This window comes from Artemia sp. Qi Xiang Cuo, chromosome 18, assembly GCF_049724085.1.
Source record: "Artemia sp. Qi Xiang Cuo chromosome 18, ASM4972408v1, whole genome shotgun sequence".
Taxonomy (NCBI): Eukaryota; Metazoa; Arthropoda; class Branchiopoda; order Anostraca; family Artemiidae; genus Artemia; species Artemia sp. Qi Xiang Cuo.
Window position 1 is genome coordinate 9,388,670 of NC_142811.1, and position 19,538 is coordinate 9,408,207.

Consider the following 19,538-nt stretch of genomic DNA (forward strand, 5'->3'; position numbering starts at 1 on the left):
GTCACACGTAGTTGCAGCTGCAAGGTGTCGCTTTCACTGTCGTAAGTAGTTCCAGTCGCAAGAAGTCAAAGTTATAAGCAGTAGTAGTCAAAGTCGTAAGTAGTCACAACTAAAGACGTAATTTTTCGCAGCAGTAGTACTATTATTGGCAGCTGTTGTAGTTGTAGTAGTAGTAGTCCGGAAATTTTTAAATTCTTACCCTCAGCCGTTTCTAAGATATCGCTTATACACCTTTTTGACAACCTGCATGAAAATAGTGTGTTTCTGTTTAGTTTAACATTCCCTGAAAGCTTCAGCTTCTTACCAATAACCTTTTCAAAGACCCAGAATCCAGCATGCCTAACTTTGCTTATAGCGAACGTTACATGTAAACATTGGACAACTTGCATAACTTAGAGCGCTTACTCGAGGGGCTGTGGGGGTTATGTCACCCCTTTAGGCATAATTATCGGACTTTTTAACTGTTTTGAATAAAATGGCTATTTCAGATTCTGATCTATTGTCTTTTAGGAGGCTAAACTGGGTGTGGGGGCCCTGCTTCTCCTCCAATCATTATTTACTCTTAAAAAGAACCTAAATGTTTCAGTTTCCAATCTAATGAGCCACCTCAAAAGTTTCGACGACAGCTCCTTCCATATGAAGTGGCCTGGTAAAAAGAATATTACATTGAAGCCATATGGCGTTTTGCTTAAGTTATACTGTCTCGCTACCTATGACTATTCTGATATTGAATGTTTCTTTTGGAAGCAATTTCATCTATATACATTTTTTTTTTCTTTTTTTGTAAAGATTGCGCTTTTAGAGGAGTAGCCAACCGATTATGTTCAGTGAAATTCTGAACTGAATATAGAGTTTGTGGATTCTGAACTGATTTTTTTTTCAAAAGTGGAAGACAAAATCCCAAGTGATTGCGAAGTTTTCTGAGGGAACAGAACTTTTTTTGTCACCTGAACAGGAAAACAGTCTTACAACTATTTCTTCCAAATCGCTGACAACGGCAGAACATGATTTCTACCTAATGACAGTTGAGCTGGCTACTTTCGATGATAAAGGTATGTTTTGAAATATCAGCACTGTCCTTGTAAATGTACGATATAAGGGATGAAGATCCATATCCCTGTCCAATGGAGGGATACTAATGTCTAGTTTTTTCTTTCAATATTATTTCAGGGTATTTTCAGTTTGCCGGTGGAGTTGGCACCAACTTATTGCCAAAAGCGTTGGGATTGTTTGGTATTTAGTTCATTAATCTGAGAGTTGATTGAGGAGTCTATTCCATGACAGTATAGATTACACAAGATAACTGATTAAAGTTATCTTAAGGATTACAATGCAGATTATAGAAAGAAGGCTGGAAATAAAAACAACAATGAATTTGGTTTTGTCCTCCACGCAGAGCTGTCATGCCTGGGGGAGGGGACTCAACCCCGCCCCCTAATGTTTTGAGCCACTTGGTAAAAAAAATGAGTTGGTAAAATCGTGGCGCGAAGTGTCTGGATTTTTCCGACGTTGCCAAAAATTTGTTTTCGCTTAATTAAAGACCACACAAATGCTGACATGACATCTACCGAAACATCAATCTTGGCTGGCAAACTTAGCAGTTTTACGGACTCGTTCCGTGATTTTACGGATAGTGCCACAACTTTCCTTTCGGTTAAGTAAAGCGCATGCAAATGCTGACATAATCCTATGCCGAAATTTCAATTTCAGTTTGTAAACGCAGTGGTTTTATCCACTCTTGCAGTTAATTTACGGAGGCTGCCATAATTTTCCATTTGTTGAAATAAAGAACATGAAAATACGGATATGACACCCAATGAATTCTTAATGGAGGTCGGTAAATGCATCAGTTTTACCGATTCGTGCCATGACTTTATGGATGTTGTCAAAATTATTTCATTCAGCTAAATAAAGAACATGAAAATATTGACATGATGCTCAGCATCATATCGGTCGGTAGATGTAGTGGCTGTACCGGCCTGTGCAGTGATTTTACGGACTGTACTACAATTTTTCATTATATTAAATAAAGAACATAAAATAATGACATAAAATTTACCGAAATCTCAGTTTAGGTCGGTAAATGCAGCGGTCTTACCGACTCGTTCTGTGACTTTACGGATGGTGCCAAAACTTTTAATTTGGTTAAATAAAGAACATGAAAATACCGACATGGTGTGTACCATAATCTATATTGGTAAATGTAGTGGCTGTACCAACTTGTGCAGTAATTTTAAGGACAGCACCACAATTTTCCATTCAGTTAAATAAAGACCATGAAAATAATGACATAATACCATAATCTTAATCGTGGTTGGCAAATGCAGTAGTTTTACCAACGCATGCTCTGATTTTACGAATGGTGCCGCAATTTTTCATTCATTTAAATGAAAAACGTGAAAATACTGATATTAATTGGTTTTACTGACTGGAAAGAATGGGCGAAAGCCTCATTCGGTGGCAACTAGTACCAGTTACTTTTAAGGTGATAAGGTCGTAGTCACTTTGTATAACAGGTTAAGTGGTTAGTAGATTATAAACTATGGGTGGCAAAGAGAGTGACGCCCATCCAAGGGACTTATATGTTAGTTTTAAAATTTTCCAAATTACGTGAGTTGGATGATAGATCTTAATTGCAAAGGGGTAGATTAATGGAAAGAATTAGATATATCGAATTTAAGAACGAATCGAGCTAGTGTTGTGGTGCAAAAATACAAAGTCATTTTTCACCAAAATAAGGAGCCTAAATGGATTGTAGCTTCCGAGCTGAGTGTTTGTGACCCGTTTGCCACATAAGAGACCAAGAGAATCAAATTGGTAATGCTGAAAAATTCTAGAAAAGGAAGGTACAAGTAGAGAGGTGTTTATGTTTTAAAGCTATGATTATGTTAGCAATTTGTCTGGTATTCGACAGGGTGTCCAGGTCACAAATATGGGCCGAACTGGGAAGGCAAGTACCCTAAATTTGATTCATGGCTCATAGAGAGAATCTCATTGTGGAATCTGCCTGCAGCAACCCCTACATAGTCAAAAAAGTGTTTGAAATCTTACAGGAACAGTATGTCTGTTCTTTACTAGTCATTGCTTACAAACGAGCTGTTGAGAGTGCTGAATAGACACTGATTCTTAAGAACCTGTAAATGACAAGATAGACGTCCAGGTCAGAGTGTTTGACAGCGTTGTGGACCAGCTTTGACGCTATTGTTGAAGTTCTCAAAGAGTTAATAGAACAGATGAAGGATAAGATAATACAAGAGAAATTCCAACTTCTGCATCTCCACATAACCTGCTTTAATTTTATTCTGGTATTTATGATGATATGGCAAGTCCTATTTAAGACGACGGTTCTCATAGAAAAGCTTCAGACTGAGCAGCCTGAACTGGTGATTGCAAACACAAAACTCAGAGTGACATGTTTCATATTATATGCTCTCGTCCGAGACTGATCCTATAGAGAGGGAGATCGAGGCATCAAAAGCAGATGTGGAAACAAATTCGGTTTCTAGCCAAAGGCAAGTTCCAATTTGAACAACATCCTAGGCATCCATCTGCTCGTTATTCAGAGGCAATTTCTAATCCAAGAGCCCACTTACTGGATGACAGGAAATTGTTCTATGATAAGGAACTCTTCAGCGTCTTCAGAGCCCTAGTGAACAGCTTTGATTATGCAATCCGTGGTAACTCCTTTTTTATGAAACCAAGATACTGAAGTCTACTGGGCAAAATAAACATCAGCTTCTATAGCCTTTCCGAAGGCACGAATATGCTCTTGGGGGAAAACCTAGATCCCATGGAACTCAGGTCATTGCTTTTGGTCTGGAATTGGGTCGACAGCTATAAAGTCATTGATCGCACCATCTTTGAACCCTATTCTGTAAAATTTATGGAGTTAAATCGATATTCCTGATTCTCTGGCCAGTTTACCAGTGGATTGTGACAGCATCACCAACCTTGGTCATGGTAAAGAGAAGTTTCAGCAAGCTGAAACTGGTCATGACTCGTTTACGTACAACGATGGGCGATGACTGTTTCGATCACCCCGTATTGATGTGCTTTGAGACTGCCGAACCAAGACGTTTGACTTTTAAACTGAAGCTTTGTATTTGTATTTTCTTCATTCTGTTTTTAAGGCCGTCTTATCCGAGTGGTTGGTGCACTAGATCTGGACTTCTTTGTCCGAAGGATGGGGTTGAATTCCTGATGTGACCGGTTATTTTGTTTGGGACGGGGTTAGTGGCGTGACTCTGTAAGCCAGCCAGAGTTTACCCAGCTCTAAATGGGTACCTGGAGAAGTCTGGGGAAGATGAGCACGAAGGGTGTGCGAAAGTACAGAGTGGCTGGTCCCCAACCCCATTGCACTTCCGGGTTGAAGGGCCTTGAAACGAAGATGAGCACCACCGGTTTGGACTTTAAGGGTCTAGTTCCTTGTCCTTTTTTTTTTTAATCCGTATATATATTAATTGAAATTGTCAATGTCTCACATCTGAATTCTGCTTTTATAAAAATTATATTATTGGTTTTTTCCTGTTGTATTACTCCTTCCTTCAGTAGATTATCAACTAGTTATACGCATGCTTCTAACCTGAAAATTAACTACGGAGCTATTCTGCTTCAGGCTGTACAATTCTTTGGGCTGATCTCAAGTTTCGTATTTGAAACGGAAATTATGCTAATTATTGGTAAAAGAAAAAAATCGGTATAAATGACCAGCTGGTAAAATTCCTCGCTCCCATTTTTGGTGTCATATGGCACTTCATGATGGAATTATAAGGGAGAATTTACAAAGAGCAAGTAGTAGTCAATTTCTTCAAATTAGCCATCAAACATAGGTCCACGATATTTTAGCAGCCTGCTACTTCTGCTAGTCAGCCCATGACTTATGAAACCTACTAGGAAGATGCTAGGGAAAATGAACGAGAGGGTGGATGGTAAAAATTCAGTTTAAGGTTTTCGATCATGGAGATTATGAGTACCCTTTTCATGCTCCCTTGCATTTTTTACTTAAGAAAATCAAGAATTGTCATTTGTGGTGCCATATAGCACTTTATGACGGCGTTATCAAGACATCTATAAAAAGCACTTAAATATAAAATTAAGTAAGATCTTAAACAGTTCTCTATGACATTGCAGTAGCCTTTTAGCTCTGTTATTCAGTAGATGATTTATTAAGTCCAATATCTATTAAACTTAATTTTCTTTGTTGTTGGTGGGCTGTAAATTTGCTGTATTTGGCTTTAGGCAATGACTTTTCCAGTAGTGTCCTTTTCATTTGGATTCCAAGCCATTTTTGAGAGGTTGTTGGCTCTTTTTTAAGATTCGTGTTGATTTTGTTTTCAGAATAACATTTTACTTTTAGGATTAAGCGAAATAATTGTTACCACTCGTGAATCAGCTACAGAAGGTAATTTTCTCACTAAGCATTTTTTTTTCTACGCAATTTTTTCACTTTGGGTCACTATGGGCGTCATTCGCTCTTTACTAGGTTGCAGTTCTTGCTGCAGCCATGATTTGAAACTAATTTTGCGGCAAAATAGCGATGAAACTGGTTGAGTAAAGAGAGATATCGTTTCTTTGACAAGGTTGTTTTTACGTTAATTATTCAAATGAAATGAAAATACATAGTAACAGACAAAACTGTCGTCGACAAAACGTAATTGTCGATAAAAAAAAATGTTATTAGTAACTCTAGTCTTGGCACAAGCCTAGATTAACACAAACTGTTTGATGAAACAGCACAAAGTGGCAACTCGTATTATTTACGCCTCTACTCACGGGTTCTAGGAGTCATGGTCTCCGGACACATATTTTTTGGACCTTTCTATTGTTGGCTGTCTATCAAGAATTTTTATTGGATGTCATGAGGGATTACCGGGGAAGTGGATGGAAAAGGTCAAATAATTATATTGTTTTCCTGACATATTCTTTTCAATATTAACTGAACTAGGAGTGTTTCTTTAGGTTTTCCTCAAATTGAATAAGGGGAATCGGCCATTAAGGCTATTTTTCAGTCGAAATCAATGGAAATAATTTTACTCAGCTACCTAAAGATTAGAAATGCAATTATCTATTATTTACACTGTCTAGACACATGTGGTATCGAAAGTAGGACGGTAGTATTACTTCCAAAGGAATATCCAATTCGATTTTATCTGTGCATGACATCAAACCTTTATTATATCGATTTGCTGTTTCCCGTTAAATTCACATACGTGAAGCAAATAAAAATATTTATGAATATTTGAATTATGCACATGTGTCGATCTATACTTTGGCTATGTTGGAAAACATCTTGTCGCAAGCGTAGGTTAGTTTAATAATTAATTGATCATTTCTGTTTTTATGATTTGCTGGCCTCCGTGGAATAACCACAGTGGAGTTTAGAGGTAACTGTTAATTTTAGTTTTTGCATCCAGCCTGGATGTATATACCGACTTTCAATTTGGTTCAACATCCCCTCAAAATACTCTGACAGTTTCAACTTAATACCCTTAGATACGGTTAGCTTTTCTTGAGATATTGTAGATTAGCCCTTTTGACAATCTTGACGCACATAGTGTTTTTAGATTAAGTTCAATGTCCTCCTCAACATTCCCTGAAAGTTTTAATTTAGTATCCCTAGCCTTTTTGAACACCTAAGATCAAGCATACCTCTCTTCTCAATTGTAGACCTTATCCGCAATCAACAGGGGAATCTGCATAATATACTACCCTTGCCATAGGAACTTTCTTTTTTTAGGGGGGGGACTGCCATAGGAACTGTCATTCCTGGAGTCAAAATTATCGGACCTTTCCTATATTATGACTGAAATGATTTTCTCAAGATTTTGATCATATATCTTCGGGGCTGAGGGTTGGCGGGTATATAAAAAGGGTAAGGGAGGGGGCTTGTGGCCCTCAAGCCTCTTTTTACTTTAAAAAGAACAATAGACCTTGTAGGTAATTTATGTAGCTCAAGGCCGTATCCGGAAGGGCGATAGGAGTTTGACCCCCCCCCCTCCGAAATTCTTGTCTGACTCGTAAAAACGTAACAAAAATGGACATAAACAAATTTTGTATACGTTTTTGTTTTTTTTGTGTAACTTCCACCCCCCCCCCCCCCAATATTTTTAATTAACTCCCATCCTAAAAACGGCCTTTAAAATGTTTCTGTATACTTTAAGAAGCTGAATTTAATTACATTTTTTATTTTAGATTTGAAAGCAGATTTCGGCTTCTACAATGACAAATCCACAAATGAAAACAGTGTTTCTTATTCTACTGACTCTCCCAGTATAAGTACGGAGCAAGAAGTTAGCCCCGTTTTTAACGTCCTGGTGCCTCACCCAGTGCATTTATTTGTTGATGAGAAATATGCAAGTTTTCAAGACTTCAAAATGAATGCAGTTCCTATAATAAATCATGTAAATAATATTCAGCCGAGGCCGCTGGTAAAGGCAAAGCGAATGATTTCGTTACAGAAGCTATGTACAAGACTTATTGACGAAGCGACTGCTGGTATTTGGCGGTGTAATCTTTGCGCAAAAATCGAAAATTGCTACTTGATGTTAGACCTCCGTCAAAGCACTGGGTGTGAGAAACTATCGCCAATTGAATATGACAGTTGCCCGGCAGTAGTTAAAGATTATGCTGACTTTGTTTCACATTTTGTGGAACATCGCATTAAAGAGACTAGGAAGTGCCCTATATGTTTAAACGAAAAAATTCGTGATACCAAATAGCATTTGATTTCGGGGGGTCATTTTGCACAAAATGCGCCTCAGTTTGAGTATATTTCAAACTCTTCATTCGTTAGTTTACCACTGCTGTTAGTTCACATGGAAGCTGTGATTCAAGTCCCATAGATGGTAGTTTTGCATCTAGAAATATAGAAAAACAATGTTCAATTTCTTTGTTACGCAGAAAAAGAAGTAAGATGATTCACAAAATTAAAACTTCAAATAGATTTTTTCTAAACCAGTCGACAATTAATAGACAATCAAAGTTAGACAATATTGATAAACCATATCAATGCAAAATATGCAATAACAAATTTTCAACAAGTAGTTATTTGATTATTTACAAAAGGGTACACTCGGGTAAAAAACGCTATTTGTGTAAAGTATGTAATAAAAGTTTTACTCAAAAGGCTCATTTGGTCTCTCACATGAGGTCACATTCTGGTGAAAACCTTATGACTGTAAAGTATGCAGGAAAAAATTTTCTTTTTCAGCAGAGTTTGGCTGATCACCTGCGGCTGCACACTGGTAAAAAACCATATGAAAGTAAAATATGCACTAAAAACATTCTCAAGCAAGAGTGGTTTAACTACTCACGAGAAGATACATAGTACTGAAAAGCCATTCGAATGCAAGAAATGCAAAAAAACTTCACGCATAATAATTATTTGACTCATCATATGATATCACACAGTAGTGAACGACCATACGCATGTCAGGTATGCGATAAAAGATTTCTCAGGAGGAATAATTTAGTTCTACACAAGAGGGTGCATAGTGGTGAAAAGCCTTATCAATGTAAAATTTACAATAAAAACTTTTCATACAGTAGTAATTTGAATATTCACATGCGATCACATCGTGGGGAACGACCATTCGAATGTAAGGTTTGCAGTGAATTTTTTTCTCAGAGTAGCTATTTGACTACTCATATGAGGTTACACTCTGGTGAAACACCGTATGAATGTAAAATATGCTGTAAAAAATTTACTCAAAAGCCACATTTGATAGATCACTTGAGGTCTCATTCTGGTGAAAAATCTTATGGGTGTCAAGTATGCAGTAAAAAGTTTACTCTAAAGCACCATTTGACTCGTCACATGACCTCACATTCTGATGAAAAGCCTTTTGACTGCATAGTGTGCTGTAAAAAGTTTTTCCAAATGCGTATTTTGACTAATCATATGAAAAGTCAAATCCATCGCGTAACGGAAACAAGAGACAATAATGCAAAGTATGAGAGATGCTGACGATACTGATCTTATTGAGATTTCACTTAACAATTCAAAAGAGATTCAAAAATGGTGAACAACAATACAAAATTAAGGTATTAAAAAGTCTTCTTAAAAGCTTCATTTGACTCTTAATATCAGATCACACAATGGTAGAAACCCTTGTCAGTCTCAAATTTTCAATTATTGTTTCGCTAGAAATAGTATTTTGACTATTTATATGAATTAGACATTAGTGGAAAATCTAGTCAGCAAAGATTTTCAGGGTAAAATGAGTAGGCTAGGGATATTCTACCTTTTAGTAGGTTTCACACTTATGTTAAATGGTTAGATTAAAAACCGCAAAATCCTACGTTTTATTTTTGGCTTTTGAAATACTTTTCTGAGTAGTCTAAATGAGCTTATTCATACGATTAATTGAACTGACCTGATGAATCGTGGTGATCAACTGATTAAATTAATTGAACTCTCTTGAATTCAATTAATTGAACAAGAGGTTCAATTAATTGAAATAAGCTGGCAAATCACGGTAATCAAGTGATTATATTTCGTTCCTCTGACAATTGAGTTTGATATCGGTGCTGTGTGCTGATAAATTTTGTTGTTCAGGTTTAACTGCTTTGAAAGTAGAAAGGACTCAATTTTTTAATAAATCTTTGTCTCTAAAAATATATATATATATATATATATATATATATATATATATATATATATATATATATATATATAAAAAAAAAAAAAAAAAATATATATATATATATATATATATATATATATATATATAAAAAAAATATATATATATATATATATATATATATATATATATATATATATATATATAACAGTGTCTTGTGTGTAAACACAACAATCTACTGCTGAAACAAAGAATACAAAATCGATTTTTTTTTTTTTTTTTTTTTACCACTAAAAAGAAATTTCAAACTTGACAATATAAAATTTAAGAAATTGTATTGTAAACACGAATGGGAAACTGAATGAAACTTATCTTTAAACTTGTTTTGGTAATCTTGTAAATTTATTTCCATTCTAGACCACATGCAGTGTCAAAAAATATAACAACATCTTATTTCTCATTCAATATTCTTCAGAATATAATATTTGCTATTATAATTATTGCTTCCAATTACATAGCTTTTTTTGTGGTAATTTATGTTCACTTAAGCCTAGTTCGAGATTATTTGTTATCGTACCTGTTCGTTTTAGTCATCTATTTATCCATATCGTTTGCTATCTTTTATTTGTCACTGCTATCAGTGCACTGAAACATTCGAGAGCTGTTTAAGGGCTCAATTTAAAGGAAATCGTTACATATACGTGATTTTTTGATCAACGAAACATAGTGTTAAAAATTAAATACAATTTCTTACAAAAACTACATTTTCGTATGCAAGAAATTATTGTCAACTAGGAATAACTTTAGTTATTTTATATGTTTTGTATAGTTTAGTTTGTGAATATGCAAATTGTTATCTTTTATTGGATCTATCTATTAACAAGCATTTGAAATGATTTTAGAACTTTTGTTATTATTTGTAATAGACTTTTTTGGCCTACTTCTTGGCATTAAAATTTTAATTAAAAGAAACTGAATTTAAGTATTTTATAATGTTTGTATATATATATATATATATATATATATATATATATATATATATATATATATATATATATATATATATATATATATATATATATATATATAAAATAGGATGCTATATGTATGTTGTTTTTTTTCTCTATTTTGGAGAAATTGCCTTTTTGTAATCTGTAAATCTGATCTTTTACACAGTTGTTTACAAGTTTTAATTAAAGTTATATCTTAAACCCTTTTTTTTAGATCCAAAGACTTTTTTTGTAACTGCTTCCTTAAAGTTTCTTAAACTCTCATGAAACAGAAAGTAAAATTTTGTAGAATTAGGAATGCAAATGGATTTTGACAACAAAACATGAATTAGAATAGTCTGTGGTATGTATTTATGGGAAAAGATTATTGCAAATCTCCTTGTCACCTTTTTCTTCACAGAAAATTTCAGTTTACAGCTTGGTTTGATTAAATAAAAACAATCAAGTGTTTTCAACTGAAAGTAAGGAGCAACATAATAACTTACTTTTTTTTTAAATTGTGTCTTATTCAGGTTCAACGACCATTGAGTTCCAGGAGCCATTTTTAAGGAATTAGGACAAAAATTAAACTTTAGGGTGAAAATCAAGAGATGAGGAAGGGGCAGCCTCTTCCCTCGCATATGGAACAATTTCTGTGCTTTTAAGATTTAATGCTGTTCCTTTCTTCCACTTGAAAAAAGTTTGTTCTTTTATATTTCTCTTTTTAACTTCCGCTTCCTCTCCACTCGGCCGCCGACGAGAGGCCCGGTCGACCGCCGTCGACGAGAGGCCCGGTCGACCGTTGCCGAAGTGTCGCAACGCTGCCGGCGCGCCACCGCCAGCAGAGGCAATTCTTTATTGCGTCAACAGCTTTTCCTTCTCGTGTGGTTTAGTATTTCGATTTTCCTGATTAGAAAACAAGCAGGGCTTGCACTATTCCCGAATTTCCGGGTATTTCCCCGAAAATCTATGCGTCACCCCGAAAAAAAATTTGGTTCCCCGAAAATCACGCAATCACGGTGCCACCCCTAAGGATTTATCACCAGTGACTTTCCCTGCCAAATATTACTTTGCATATCATAATTCCTCACTACTCTCTTGTTCGTTAATTTTCGTTTCTTTTGTTTCTTTGCATAAAAACCAGAAAGATGCAATATGCAAATACAAATATTGCAATGTACACAGTTCTTCATATGTTGACAAAACAGTATCGTCTTTATGAAAAATTTAAATGAGAGAGAGAAGGATTTATTGAAAAAAAAAACATATCAACAAAAAATTATTGCTGCCTCCCCTAAAAAGCAAAGCTTGTCCGTGGGGGAGGTAGAGAAAACAAAATCCATAAAACAAAGAATACTTGGCCACCGACACCACTAATACCATCACACTAAACAACAAATACAAAATAATATAATATATTATACTTCCTCTGGGAACATCATATCAACAAAACCCCCACAATAAATAAATCAATTAATCAGTCAAAACTCATATTCAGCAAAAAGCAGTTCCTTAATGATTTTTTTAAAAATATTGGGGTCACCAATAGTCTTAATATGACTATTCAAACTATTCCATTTCCGCGTACCTCTATAAAAAACAGACATGAACGGAAAGATATACCTCAAGGTACACAAAGGTCCGCGCTACCCCTTGTATCATGAGAATGAACAGTAGACCTAATGGACAATCAATCACCAAAACAACGAGACTGAACATCCTGCTACAGTCCAAAAATAAACCACAATATATAGAACTCACGAAGGCCTGCAGCCGGCAAAATTTTTAAAGTTGGGTAAATTTCTCTAACAGACATACGCGGAGATATACCGGCTAAAATTCTTACTGCATGATTTTGTAGAACTCTTATTGGTTTTAAGGTAGAAGAAAAAGTAGAGAGCCAAATACTTGAACAATAAAGTATATACGGGTGTATTAAAGAAAAATAAAGATGGCGAAGGACAGACTTGGGAAAACAATGTTGGAGTTTCTTCATTATACCAAGATTTCTTGCCAGAATTTTGATAGTTAAAGTAACATGTTCCTTAAAAGATTGGGATTACAATCCCAAGGTATTTAAAAGACGCAGTCCGTTTTATAACGCCATTGGGCATATCTAATTCCTTGATCCATGGGTAAAAGTTTGATGATCGCGAGAAAATAATAAAGTTAGACTTAGCCATATTAATCCTTAATTTATTTACCCTCAGCCATGCTGTAATTCTATTAACTGATTCCTTCATGGAAATCTGCAGCAGCTCCGCTGTCTTAGCTGTGCTAATGGCTGTTGTGTCATCAGAAAAAGGTGAAACTATTTCATTAGTCGGGTTTATCTTTAGTTCATTTATTCCATAGCAAAAATTATTTAGACAATTTGGTAAATCATTAATATATATCAAGAATAATATAGGACGGAGAACTGATCCTTGCGGAAGACCTATTTCAATACGCTTTTTTTCAGAAGAAGTATCATTTAGTTGGACATACTGATAACGATTACTTAAAAAACTTCTTAAAAAATTTAATGATTTACCCATCAAACCATACACCTCACACTTCTTAAGTAGAAGTTCATGATCCACAGTATAGAAAGCTTTCATCAGATCTAAAAATATAGCATCTATTTTGAAACCTTTATCTAATACATCATTAATAATATTTGTCAAATAAATCATCTCCTGTTCCGTTGTCCTTTTTCTGCGGAACCCAAATTGTGTCTCTACCAGTAACTTATGATCCTCCAAAAAACTCATCATTCTAATACTAAAACACTTCTCTAAAACACGGGAAATAATGGTTAAACAGATATCGGTCTATAGTTTCCTGGGTCATTTTGAATACCACCCTTATGAATTGGGGTTATACGGGCAACTTTAAAACAATCTGGGAATTTTCCTTGACGAAAACACTCATTAATTAACCCACATAAAACTTCAGCTATAATAGGAAAAATACATTTAAGTGTTTTTAGAGTAATATGATCGCTACCAGATGAATTACTACGCAACCCATAAATATTTTTTTTAATTTCATCAACTGTTGGAAGTCTAAGGAGAAGAGACACATCAATGGGGTCCCTCAGTAAGGACTCGGGCGTTGGGTCCCCACTATCAGGCACAACTGACATAGCTAAATTCAGACCAATATTCGGAAAATAACTCTGAAATTCATTGCATATGTCCTTTTCAGAATTCGAAGTCTTTCCCATTACACTAACTAATTCATCAGGAACACTATTTATTTTTAATCCAATCACATATTCTGTTAGCCAACAGGTTTTCTTAATGTATTCTTCGTCCTCCTTAAACTTTTTCTCACAATATTTCTTTTTTTCATTTCTTAAAATTGTATTCAACCTACTTCGATAAATTTTATATAATTGATTATTTTCGACTGCAGTTTCGAATGCAGTTTCCCAATCGCTATTTCTTACACCAGTCGTAGTCAAGAATTTTATTTTCAAGTTGAATAGAATTATAGAACGCATTTACTACTATGCAGTTTCAGCCTTCAGTTGGATCTTGAAATTGACAGCCGACAGATTGTTTCTACAGCTGAATTGTAAGTTTGCATATTTTTTTGGCTGTTTTCAAGTAAAATTTTCTTAATGTTTAATTCTAAATCGTTTAATGCGTATAGAAAATACAATCTTCTTTCTGAAACATTTCTCCCCCCCCCCCCCAAAAAAAACCTTCTATTTAGACAGAATTTAGCTATAGATTAAGCTATGTACAAGGTTGGGGAAATAAAGATTGAAACGGAAGCTACCCCAAAAATATGACTCATAAATAAATTGTAAATTATTGCCTATAGGGGGGGGGGATAGGGGGCTATCATTTTTGAGTGATAAGACCTTATATTTTTTTACTGAAAGCAGGGATGCCAAAAGGATAAATATTTTTTTCATTTAAAGTGGAGACGGAAGAAAATGATATCAAATTCCCTGGGAAACCATTGAAATATTTTGATAGACCCCGGGTCCCCCATTTGGACTTGTTCATTGTCTTTGGTATTTTGCGATTTCTCATAGGCTACCGGCCTAATTTGGTCTTTGTCTATGCTCTCTTTTAATTAGATTCTTTGGATCTTATTGAATGCCACGGCGAATCTTTGACTCAGTTTTCCAATAATTTGAGGTATGTCTGAATAATTTCAATATTTTAGTTGTTGTCTTTGTACCCCTTTACTCATACCCTCAATTGTTTTTTAAGGAACATTAAGCTGTTTAACGTTATTTTACGTGTTTGTTTGAACCATATAGTGACCTAGTTAATTATTAAGTAAATTATTTTTTTAATGTAAAGCTGAGATGGTATCCTATCAAGATGGTATCCAGAGAGGGGGGATAGGGAGTTATTATATTTAAGTGATAGTACCTTGATTTTTTTTTGAATGCAGAGATGCCAAAAAGTTGAAAAGTTGACAGAAATTAACAAGATTTTCGTGAGTTATACTTCATACAGCACTTGTATATTTATCGTCCAAAGGGAAAGGGACATGTGCGTCCAACCCGTTTTTTTCTTATCGATGAAACGGGTTTACTTTGAAAACATTCATTACTAAGTACAAGGCAGATTCACACTAAAACGAATTGGTGTGACGAAAGCGATATCGACATCCCCACCTAACGTTGCGCTCGACTGACAATGGCGCCCTTGTTCCAGTACCGAAGTTAAATTAAAAGGCCAGGTCTTAATAAAAGCTTTCAATTTGGGAGGTTCAAGGAGGAGTCTTTGACAGTCTTATGACCTCAGGGTACTAAATGTCGCAACGTTCTTACGTATCTACAGTGGTTTAATAAATTCGATCATCCCAGAAATGATTACCAAAAATATGCACAAATATAACAAATGTAACATTTGGAATATTATAACACTTTTTTCAAAGCTTTGAAGAAAAGCAAAAAAGGCTAAATACCTCTAGCTACGCTTGAAAGCTATTTTAAAAAGAAACTCTTTGGAGATTTCCATGGACACGACCATAGCAGAAGCTTTGAGCCTGGGTGGAGATCAAAGAGGAGTCTTTGAGTATTTTGACCACAGGTGACTTATTGTTGCGGCTTTCCTAAATTTGGTAATTTTTGTGAGCATTTGGAAATCAAAGCTTAAACCCAATAACTGATACAAAGTGTCCTAACATTTTGCATGGATTAAAAGTGACAAACTAGGAAGAAGATCTCAACATCTTCCTGGAGCTACTTCAGTCTGCATATTATTTCATTTAATTACATTTATAACGGATGAGCTTTTCATTTTTTACCTAAGAAAATAGCTGGCACTTCATTTTTCTTCATACCGAAGTGTTTTTATTTTCATAGTGTTTTTTATTTCATTGTAATTGAAGTGTTCTCATGTGAAGTGTTCATCATGTATTTTTCAATTTGATAAATTTACTCCTTTTAGATGCAGTTTATAATTCTGACTGATATCAGGTATTTATGAGTTTATAATTTGGAATGAATCCCCCAAAGAAAAAATGAATAATACCCAAAAGAGCAGCCAAAAACAATAAAAACGCATCAGTTCAGCCTTAGCCTACATGACATATATTCTATAAAGAAGCCTAATAAACTTTAAAATGCATTTTTTTTTTTTTTTTTTTTTTTTTTTTTTTTTTAGTGTTATTAAAAACCAGTTTTTAATACAAGAAGGCTTTTTAGGAATTCAAAAGAGCAAAAAAACAATCAATATCAAAGTCACCTGTTTCAACTGTTTTAAAGGTGACAAAACAGATATAGGCAAAGAGTATTATGAAAAAATTAGGCTTCTAAGTTCAAAGTTATATTCAAATTTTTTGCCCAGATAACTGACGAATTTTGTGATACGGTATTTGAAGTTTTGTATGCAGTAATTCTCGATAAAAAAAATACTAACTTTGATCATTATTTATGTTAAGAATACATAGCTAAAAGATACTTCGACTACTCGTATTATGCAAGGGTTCTGAAACGCCACAGCCATTTCGTTTCTACGAGATTTCTACTTCTCTTGATGAATAACGAGATATTTGTTTGATACTTCTTATGGAAACGCAAAAGGTAAATTTTTAAACTAGTGAAAAGTATACGTATAATTTGTAGTTGGACTCGTTGGAATTCTGAAAAAAAAAATCCATGCTCATGAGGCCTTGTTGGGACTGGAAGTCTAGATAAGTTTTCAAGAAAGGGGTAAAGATAAGAAGAATGAGAAGAAGTTCTTTTTTGTCTAAAAATAGTTATATTTTAAAGGCTTCGCTGCCTCTGACACACAATTCATAGGTGCCGAGCAACAGGGGGTTTTAGGGGCACTTACCCCCCCCTCTCAGAAGGTTAGAAGCTGCACTAATCACTGGGTCGAAGGGATGAAAATTTCCATAGGGGAGGCAATTTTATTTGCCCCCCCCCCCAAACATTAATTATATTTCCACTGCTGTCAAATAGTTAGTTCACTTATTCTGAATGGGAACTTGTTTCGGGCTGAAATCGAATTAAAAAAAAAATCAATTATTACATGTTATCTTGTCTATTTGTTCAGGGTTGCAGTGATACCATATATAATAATACTGTAATCTAGTAGAAAGCAAACCACGGCCCATAGTATAACCAAAAGTTTTAAAATGTGTTTTTTAAACAGTCTTGAGAGATGAAATTACCATTTGTAGCTGATGCACGAATGGTAACTAGGATTTCGGTTAATCATAGGCAGCGCAATAGCGCTGCCTAAGTAAAGAACGATGTTGGCACAATATATTATTATTGTTGTTTTTTCTCCATACCCGGGTACTTCGTATCGAAGGAATTGTCATAGAAACTTCGAAAAGGGCTCATTCGGTTGAAAATTGGAGTGGCTAATGCCCTTTTTAATAGTCGAAAGTGATTGGAGGGCAAACAGCCCCCCCCCCCTACGCCCATCATTCCCCCAAATCACCTCCAATCAAAATTTTGAGATAGCCATTTTATTCAGCGTAGTTGATTTCCAAATAGAAAATATGTTTTTGAGGAGGACACTCCCCCATAACCCTCGGGGCAAGGGTTTTAAGTTACGCCCTGAGGGCATGATGTTGGCACAATGTGTTATTTATTTTTTTATTCCTTTAGAGCAGGGCACTTCGTGTCGAAGAAGTTGTCGTAGAAACTTCGAAAAGGGCTCATTCAATTGGAAATTGGAGTGGCTTGTGCCCTTTTTAATAGTCGAAAGTGATTGGAAGGCAACTAAAATAATTTCTTAAACCACATTGGCCTGACATCACATAAATAAAGAAAAACGAGCAAAAATGGGGTTTTTACAGGCCAAATGAAAATACTGAAAAAACAAAGCGAATATTTCGAGAGGACAAACGCCTCTCTTCTTCAGCGCGAAACAGAACGATGTATCAAAGAAAAGTTCCTAAGAGAAAAAAATAAGAAAAAAAAACAAACGCGGAAAGTCAATGTGAAAAGAACAAAAAAACCAAAGAAAAAAACAAAAACTTGAAATATGAATAAAATTCAATTCAAGCCAAAAATTATAAGAACTAAAACCAAATACCTAACAACCATAAAAGCGAGTTATTCTCCAATATCCGTTATTTGCACAAAATCCAAAAAAAATCTGAACTGCCATCGACGGATACTAGCGAACAACTGACAAAGAAAAAGAACCAATTCATTCACTCAAAAAACAAAACGAACCAGCAATTAAATAAGTTGGAGAACTATGTCATTTGATTTCGGATTTAATTAATGCATTTCTTGCAGACACCCTTTGAGACCTAAGGGGTTGTTCACGTGTTTGATTAGATGACTGGGAAAGTGGTTCAAGGTTTATTTCAAGGATTACTAAAGTATCGGCTTCTCTTTTGAGAAAACCGAAATATAACTCGTTTATTCTTAAATCACCCGAATCTCTGTTTAAAGCTAGACCTAAATGTTGGTATTTATAAATTTCAACAGCTTCTCTGTAGTGCTGGACAATACCTTTGTCATGCAAAATAAGACTAGCTTGATTAAAAAAAATAGTATGGTCTGGTTTTTCAAAAATGTGCTCTGCAAGGGCAGAGTCAAAATTTTCTGGTTTTCCGTTTTTTAAGTGTATTATTAAATGAAATAGAGTGCTGAGTTAATCTGTCCGTTAGACGCTGATCAGCTCTTCCGATATACCAAAGACCACACGAACAAGGAATTCTGTAGACACCGGAGTTCTCACCTATCAGGATAGGGTCTCTACCTTGATAAATTTGGGACCTGATAGTTTTCTGGGTCTATAATAAGTGTAAATGTTATTTTTCCTTAGATTTTTTGAAATGTGGTCTGAAACCCCTTTAACGTATGGGAGACCAAGATAAACTGAATTTTCCCTTTGATTTGTGCTTTCTGTGGAACTATCTAATAATCTTTTAATGCGTTTTGCAATCACAGAATTTATTAAACTAATTGGATAACCATTCCCAAATAAAATATCTCTAAGGTGGTTGAGCTCTAAATCCAAGAAACGTGTTGAACAAACTTTCAACGCTCTATCAATTAGAGAAATGACAACTCCTCTTTTCACAGCAGGAGAATAATTGGAGGAATAACTTAAGTAACGGTCATTATTTGTGGGTTTCCTATAGACACTAAACTCGAAACATGAATCATTTCGGTGCACCAGAACATCTAAGAAAGGAAGACGCCTCTCTGTCTCTGATTCTTGAGTAAATTTCAGTTTTGGATCAAAGGAGTTGAGTAAGTGAAGAAAAGAACCCAAAGACTCGTCACCATGCTCCCATAAATAAAAAATATCATCTTTAAAAAGAACCCAAAATTCAGGTTTACAAGAACTTTACAAAATAGCCCTTTCTTCAAGGTCTTTCATGACGATATCAGCCTGTATGTTAGAAAGGGGGGCACCCATCACAAAGCCATATTTATTTCGATAAAAAATATCTTTATAATTGAAGTAAACAGAAATTCTGCTACAAAGGGCTGTAAGTAATAGAAGTGTTTGATTCGAAAGAGTAGATTTTTCTGATA

At 34.9% G+C, this 19,538-nt stretch overlaps 1 protein-coding gene across 3 annotated transcripts in view; it reads left to right on the plus strand.

Annotated features, from left to right (window-relative positions):
- Positions 1-8,525, plus strand: part of LOC148941183 (uncharacterized) — a 34,609-nt gene extending 26,084 nt beyond the window's left edge. For 2 of the 3 annotated variants that reach the window (XM_089103953.1, XM_089103954.1), the window contains exon 4: positions 7,192-8,525. In XM_089103953.1, coding sequence (XP_088960079.1) covers positions 7,192-7,718 — 527 coding nt within the window. In that variant the 3' untranslated portion in view covers positions 7,719-8,525. Of the gene's footprint in view, positions 1-888; positions 1,053-7,191 lie in introns of those variants that run through there. The other variant, XM_089103956.1, reaches the window with a different exon arrangement.
- Positions 8,526-19,538: the final 11,013 nt, after the last annotated feature.